The sequence below is a fragment of the Pecten maximus genome, chromosome 19, assembly GCF_902652985.1.
Source record: "Pecten maximus chromosome 19, xPecMax1.1, whole genome shotgun sequence".
Classification (NCBI taxonomy): domain Eukaryota; kingdom Metazoa; phylum Mollusca; class Bivalvia; order Pectinida; family Pectinidae; genus Pecten; species Pecten maximus.
Genome location: NC_047033.1, coordinates 13,396,548 through 13,404,697, shown reverse-complemented (window position 1 = coordinate 13,404,697; position 8,150 = coordinate 13,396,548). Strand labels below are relative to the sequence as shown.

Genomic DNA, 8,150 nt, shown 5'->3' with positions numbered 1-8,150 from the left:
ATGTATCATTGTCGATCTTTCCTTGATGACAATATTTTTTGTTATATTTTCTCTTTCCTCAGTGTCTCACATTACACGTTATTTTGAACCCTATCCATCTTTTTGCATTCAAATAAGTATAAGTTATTGATTGGAATCAACCAATGAATTTACTATATATACCATGTATACTATTTATCTACTTATATATTTGACACGTATAAGTATGTACACATATCGTGAAGTTGCGTTTCTGTTGCTTAGACAAAAACTTCGAAAATCCTTCAGGAGGCAATACATAACCGCCTTCATACGTTAAAGGAATCGTGCATCGGTCTAATGAATGGTTAAATATACGTTTTCAATACCGTGCGTTCTTTGTTCTGGTTTGTTCCATTTGTAAAAAAAATGTAGATCTCCGGACAAAAATTCAAATACCGAAATAAACAAAGGGCAATAACTTTTGTAGAAATAGTCAAATCAAAAGTTTTTTTATTCAAGAAAACACAGCCTTTATCATGATTAAAATGCATACTGGAAATACAAATTTTGCCATTTTAAGTGTGTTATAGACAAATATAAAATAAAAATTTAAATCAATACAATGAAGACATTAGGAATATGGAATTAAAAAACTTGTTTCAGATCAAGGGCCAGAGTCATGGAAGTTTAGTGACAAAGTAATGACATATGAAATTTCACAACTGACTAGAGGCATTGTTTGAAGTATTGAAAAAAATAATCAGATGAAAATCTTTTTTGAATGGTGGGATCAAAATTATATTCAAAGAATTAGCAATGAAAGTTTGGTGACATTTACAAAAAACCCAAAGGGGAGAAAAAGATTGCAGAATTTAATAAACTTGTAGAAAAAATAATGATCTAATGATCCTGCTATTTTTAACGAAGTACAGAAACTCTAAAGGACAAAGCTAAAAAAAATACCACAATAACAGATAAGATTCAGGTGAAAATTCATCTAAATGTTTCTTTTTAGTTTTAGAAAACAAATACAGAGTATAAAGTATGCTTCAGGATTAAAAATAAAGAAGGAATATGCAAAACTTGGGTCAAAAATATTCTTGAACAAAACCAAATTTTAAGAAAAATTGTTTATAACTCACAGATGGATTTCGGGAAAGCAGATTAGTTAAGTCGGTGTTTAGATTAAAACAAAATGATGACGAGAGCAGTTTTACTGATGGAGGCTAAACTATTTTTGGAAGTTTTCAAAAGCAAAATCCTCAACAAAAATGTATTTCAAAACTACTTTATTTATAGGAAGGATGGGGCGATTTTAATATTGGGATGTATTTTTGAAATGGAATTAGTATGTAACTGCAAAATTCAAAAACATGTATACAGACCAATGGGGTTTCCTCCACATACTTCAAAATGGCAAAATCAGACCGTCAAGGCTGTCCGATCCCGCAAGTACTTTATATTAGTGGAGTCATTATCATGCGACATTAGGACTGATCCAGATATCAAATGGATGCACTTACATGGAACAGGTAATATAGACACTAAATTTAACATGTTCGCCAACAATACACAACTCATGAAAATGACAGAAAAATCAATGGAATAACCTTTTAAACTATGAAGAAGCATCTGGATCAAAATTAAAATACAAAACAGAAAGTAGACCGTGGAAAATCAAAGATGCTGTATTTACAAAAATGCAAATAAAAAACTTAAATACATGGAAACATATATTGATATATGGGATGTGAAAGTTCATCAATAGGAAATACTATAACGACGGGTTGAGAGTGATCAATTTGATGGACTTTGGAGAAAGTAAACAAATTCAAAAGTATACACAAAATTCTGCACACAACGACAAAGAGCTGGAATGCTAAAGGGAAATCTTATAAAAAAAAAAAAAAAAAAAATCGTTAATACATATGTATATACAAACCAATTTCTAACAGTCTGTTCAGATTAAACATGACTTAACATTGACAACGAAATGTCAGTCATCTATTTACTACATTGAAAAAGTGGAACAACATCATAAAAAATGATACCAAATGGAATAGCTCAATTAGTATCATACCAAGTTTTTGGTAACAAGAACTTGCAGTTAAACAGACATTTATTATTTATACCATCATGACTAAATGCCTAAAATAGCCGACATATTGGTGTAGATAGTAAAACGTTTATAAATAATTATCATATGGTAGACTATTGCGAATTAATAGACCAAGAAGAAACAAATATATTTTTAGAAGAACAGAAAGAATTTGAAAGAATAAATTAAAATTCTTCAATTGTCTCAATTTTGGGAATGTATTTTTGAAATTGGATTAGTATGCTTCTGCAAAATGTGAAAAAAAACATGTATACAGACTAATGGGGTTTACCTCCACATAATTCAAAATGGCACGATCAGACCGTCAAGGCTGTCCGATCGCGCAATTACTTTATATGGAGCCATTATCATGCGACATTAGGACTGATCCAGATATCAAATGGATGCACTTACATGGAACAGGTAATATAGACACTAAATTAAACATGTTCGCCAACAATACACAACTCATGAAAATGGCAGAAAAATCGATGGAACAACCTTTTAAATTATGAAAAAGCATAAACATAAGCAAACTAATTTCTTTGCAGCCTGTTCAGACATAACATGACTTAACATCAACGACCAAATGTCAATATTATATTATACTACATTACAAACGAAGAACAACAATATAAAAATGATACCAAATGTAAGAGTTTGAAAATTAGGTTTGGTCAGTAGCAATTCACAAAGTGGTCCTACTGTTGAGGTCTACTCATGTATTGGAAATTAGACGACGCGACACCCAAGTATAGAATCTCTGAATATCCTTCATATTTATCTTAATATTTGGACCCGCATGTCAATTTATGATTTCAAACCTTAAGGAGGGGATATTGATTCTAACCTTGGAATGAAAATGATGAGTGTGAAGTGTACATATATCATTCTTGAGCTGACAATCTTTCCAGATGTCTTGACGAAGTAAGACTAAACCATGCTTCAATGTAGACAGAACATTGTTTAACTTAACGGTATCAACTTGTGAAAATATTGCTTTCCATTTCAAAAATGTGTGTTTTTAAACAGCTGATATGATCTTAGCTAGAAATCTGGATATCTTTCATTTCTCCCATTCATGTGATTTACCAAGCTACGAGACTCACACAACTAAATGACTTACTATATATTGCTATTAGTGATCCATCCTTCCATTCGCTCGTTTGAATTCCAAATGATGTGAAATGTATATCAAAATAAAGTTTGATTTTTTTCTATTGGATAATTGTCCTTATTGTATAGATTTAATGGTATATAAGAGCACACGTTTACTCGGAAGTAAACCTGACATAAACAGTGGACTAGAGAACCCCACCTCGGGAATTCCCGTCTTTTAAAACCTTGAATCCTACTTTATTCTATTTTCAGTAGGAGTGTTAATTATTGTTTTTTTCATATTTCAAGACCCTACTATTTAATCTCGAATATAGAAAGTATCCATTTCATATACTTTTTACTCAGGAAAACGGCTACAAACCTAAGAAACAGGTTCCCCTCAGGGACGTGGTTCATGTGAATCACCAGCTGATTAGCTGATTTAGTTGTGTGAATCCTCAAATATAAGATCATTTCTATTCGACTTTGCTTGACATTAATTTTGGTTACAGTATTTGTGCTGAAGCTGCTGAAAACGGCCATTCAGCAGTTAACTATAATATGCGACGGCATACATGAGCAAAGTCGTAAAGTCAAAGTCACGTTTCTCATGAAAATAATTCTGAAGGCCTATCGTTGTACCCAAACAGCTTGCAGTCTGGTAAAACATATTCTCGGAACTCTTTCAGTAGCTTTCTGTCCAAGGTCTTATACAGATTGACAAATGCCCTGTGTTTATACTCGGATACCCGTGACGGATCATTGGCCTCCACCGCCTCTCGGTGCAACACCTCCAAGGTAACATTTCGAGAGCTAGGCATTGGAATATCAGGGTTGATAATGCCCCTAAGTTGGAGAGTTTTCCACACTCTACCATACATCTCCGGCAACGTCATGCAGTGTGACAACGCCTTTCTAGCCATGAACACCTCTTTGAATTTATTCCGTATATCATCAACTATAGAATCCTTCATTTCCATGGTGATTGTTCTGTTACGAAATATACCAGTTTTTTCAAAAATCGCTTTGGTATCTTCTTCGAAAGTCTCCATTCTTCCTATGAAGTCGTATTTGACCGCACATGGCGAACAGTGTATGTATATGGGTGTAAAATGATGATCAATGTTTTGAATGTTATTCTGACGTTTCATTTTCAAAATGTATTGAATAAATTCCGTAAATGTCACATCATGGCCACAAGTTAAGGCTTCAACACTTGCATTTTTTCTAGTCATTCTTACGATTTGTCGTCCAAGTGTTTCCATGTAATAGCTATTTATTGCAAACAGTTTGTCTAAATAGCCAGACACAGCACGCTCATAAGGTTCTCGAACAAACATGGCAGTTGTTGCTGAATGTAAAATACGTCTCATTTTGTTGATGTCGAGACGTTCAAGTGATGGTAAATTTTCAAAATGAACTTTGTAGTGATCTATAGAATACAAATCCGAAATATTAACTTGCGTTAACAAATGGAAAACCCGTCGCCAGAATGTGCAACCTATCTTCTGCACCATGCAGAAGACAAAGTCGTGTTTAGAATCGTAAAGAAGATATTTTCTTTTTAAGGATAAAAGTGTTCCATTTTGTCGGAATTTGGGCATAGAGTCGCAGGTTTTCCTGAGATGGTTACGCCTGTCTTCAAAACTATCCCATCGTATCTGTTTCTAAGAAGAAGACAAAGAAATAACGGTATATAATGCATTTATAATACATTGTAACATACTTTGATTAATTTATTGAGTCAGCAGGACAATACAGAAAAGGACCTCATTTTCTCCTGGAACAATCAGACCGGGGGCAATTGAATTGAATTATTTATATGCAAACTACAAAATATGATAACAATCTATGCCTATTCTAAACAGTACACTTTGCTACTGCCTTCTGTGAGCTCCGTGTAACCTTTCAGACAAGCTGTTGTAGAAGCTAGTATAAATTATTTTAACTTGAAATATTGCAATCTTCATTTCATATCTGGTTAACTTGAATTTTTGACTTGTATTTGTAATCTGTTTATATGCATGTATATTGATAATGTTCTTCAATTCCATGTATACATAGTAGCTTTGATTTAGGGGACCCCTATATGCAGGACTCACACTTTTTATGTCTCACCATAAAGTTCCTCATTCTGCTGCGTCAATAAAACACTGATTCGGTCAAACTTACCAAACATATCAAAACTAAGCTTATATTTGAGGAAGGTATAAATCTGACATATTGATAATGCCTGCTTAGGGACTAATGTATCACAATAAAATATGGTGAAGGAAAAGGGGTGATGATGATGATGGTGATGATGATGATGATGATGGTGGTGGTGATGATGGTGGTGATGGTGGTGGTGGTGGTGGTGGTGATGTAAACAAATTCAAACAAACCTTTTCACTTAAATGCGAGAGTGTGGTGTGATTCCCTGTCGAATTCGATGAAAGAGAAAATAATAATATTTTGAAATTATTTGATAGAATATATAGTGAATTTCGAATTTCGTGAATTTATAGATAAGTAATTGATATCATATTACATCAATCAAACAATTTGATATGAATCAATTTTGTAAAACAATATTTCATTCATACTTGTTTTGCCGTCGCTGTAGTCATATTGACGACGTTTATCTTTGTAAAATTTATACAAATAAACATATAAAATTTCATATCCATATTCTTACTGTATGTTTCTGCATCATTAATTGATTTAAACATACCCCAAAATTTGCGCGTATTCATGACTTTGGTATTTATACCAAAATACCATATAGCTAGAACAGCGGTCAGTGGAAGAATGAAACCACGCTTCAACAATACACGGAATATGATTGATTTCTTCATTCTGAAAGAGAGATATAAACAGCCAGAGTCATGTGACCACGAGAGTGTCAAGGAGACACTTACAAACAGTCATGTGACGACAAGTACCAAGGATACATCAACAGTCATGTGACGACAAGTACCAAGGATACATCAACAGTCATGTGACGACAAGTGTCAATGATACATCAACAGTCATGTGACGACAAGTACCAAGGATACATCAACAGTCATGTGACGACAAGTACCAAGGATACATCAACAGTCATGTGACGACAAGTGCCAAGGATACATCAACAGTCATGTGACGATAAGTGCCAAGGATACATCAACAGTCATGTGACGATAAGTGTCAAGGATACATCAACAGTCATGTGACGACAAATGTCAAGAATACATCAACAGTCATGTGACGACAAATGTCAAGAATACATCAACAGTCATGTGACGAGTAGGGCCAAGGATACATCAACAGTCATGTGACGACAAATTTCTAGGATTCATCAACAGGTATAGCCATGTGACGAAATGGGTTTGTCCAGGACACATCAACAGCTATATTTATGTGAAGGCGAGGGTGTCAATGAAACACAAACAGCCAGAGTCATGTGACGACGGGATGTCACACAGACAAAATTAGACAGACCCAAGTGACGACGGGTAGTCAGGAAGACACAAACAGCCAGATTCAAGTTATTATTGGTGTAAAGGCGACAGCAACAACCAGAGCCAGAATCATATGACGACGGAGATGTCAAGGGGATACCAAGAGCCAGAGTCATGTGACGACGATGGGTTTCAAGAGACACAACAGCAAAAGTCGTTTGACGATCAGAACTGTCAAGGAGACACCAACAACCTGGGTCATGTGACTACTGGTGTAAAGGAGACACAAGCAGCTAGTCATGTGACGACGGGTGTCAAGGAGAAACAAACGTCAAATACTCATTATAATACGATTTACGTGTCAATATTGGATTCATTCACCCTGAAACGGATGAAATATCTATAAATCAGGCAATGATACTGTATATTAATTGCTAACTATCTAAATCACCTGATTATTATAAAATAAACATGTCATCTTTCATATAGAAAAAAAGACAATTATAAATCTAAAGGTTACTAAGCAGGTTCTTTTGATCTATAAACAAATGTGTCCATATGTTTGTTTGTCAATAGTAGACAAAGAAATGCTTACCTTTAGTCGTCAACACTGTGGAATCTAGCAAAAAGTTATTCCACTATCTTCTTCTCACAGTTTTTTCCTCCAAGTATAGATTTTTAATATTGCAAACTCGCTCCCAAATATTGAATTTCAATAACCTCAATATGACCGGAAAATGCGGAAATTAATTTTAATCCTCATAAACTTTTCAGTACTCCATATAGTATGATCGATAAGCACCACGTACATTTAGTCTGGGTTATTTCTTGAAATCAAACCTTTTAGTAAAATTCTCCTTTTAAATGTGATTCGAAAGCTAGTATATACTGTACTATCTAGTTATGTGTCATTCCTACTGATTGCGTATTCAGACAAAGCTGTAGCTGTTTGCACGCGATTGGCTGTTTTACATTCATGTGTATAAAAATAAAATCATGATAGAAATCAATATTTTTAAATATGGGCATGTCGTCTGTTAGGCTTATGTAACGTGCCGTTGGTCCGTAACAAGTAATACCTGGGTCCCTTAATGGATATATGGTAACGATCAACTAATTATACAATATATGTTACAACCTTGAAACACTAATACAGGACGCTAATGGTATAGTCCGACAAAAATGACCTGTTGAGTTGAGCTTCTGCTTGAATATTCAAAGAAGGCTATCCCTGTTAAATAATGTTTCAGTTCATCGAGTACATAACGCACGTGTACACATTGTGGAGTAACATGGCAGCAAGTGTGTTTGTTCAATGCGATATGATACAATTATAGCATGTTAATGAGGTTGAGCTATGATTTTATTACACAAACCTAGAACAATATCGACAGAGGATGAAGTTACAATGTCAACATTAAAATGATATATAACATTGACGAATTATACACGAATGGATGCACATATTTTCCATATATGATTACTGCAATCAAAATTCTCATCAAAATTACCACAACAGGTCATTCTGGATATATTATTATAATCACGGTGACTACCAAACTGTCACACAC

At 34.2% G+C, this 8,150-nt stretch overlaps 1 protein-coding gene across 2 annotated transcripts; it reads right to left on the bottom strand.

The window, feature by feature from the left end:
* Window positions 1-440: 440 nt before the first annotated feature.
* Window positions 441-7,480, bottom strand: LOC117317839 (carbohydrate sulfotransferase 11-like). 2 transcript variants are annotated; one of them, XM_033872795.1, is made up of 4 exons: window positions 7,175-7,480; window positions 5,871-5,995; window positions 5,542-5,576; window positions 441-4,824 (listed from the first exon to the last, which is right to left on the bottom strand). In XM_033872795.1, exons 2-4 carry the CDS (start codon window positions 5,992-5,994, stop codon window positions 3,766-3,768), a joined length of 1,218 nt encoding a protein of 405 aa, XP_033728686.1. In that variant the 5' UTR covers window position 5,995; window positions 7,175-7,480; the 3' UTR covers window positions 441-3,765. The 2 variants fall into 2 exon arrangements, with proteins under 2 accessions (XP_033728686.1, XP_033728685.1); XM_033872794.1 differs by lacking the exon at window positions 7,175-7,480 and having other exon boundaries at window positions 5,871-7,025.
* Window positions 7,481-8,150: the final 670 nt, after the last annotated feature.

Excerpts from the sequence above, each read along its gene's own strand:
- LOC117317839 (XM_033872795.1), bottom strand. The coding sequence starts at position 5,994 with ATGAAGAAATCAATCATATTCCGTGTATTGTTGAAGCGTGGTTTCATT. Across the intron at positions 5,577-5,870 it reads GAATACGCGCAAATTTTGGG|GGAATCACACCACACTCTCG; the intron begins GTATGTTTAAAT and ends CGAATTCGACAG. Across the intron at positions 4,825-5,541 it reads TCTCGCATTTAAGTGAAAAG|AAACAGATACGATGGGATAG; the intron begins GTTTGTTTGAAT and ends TCTTCTTCTTAG.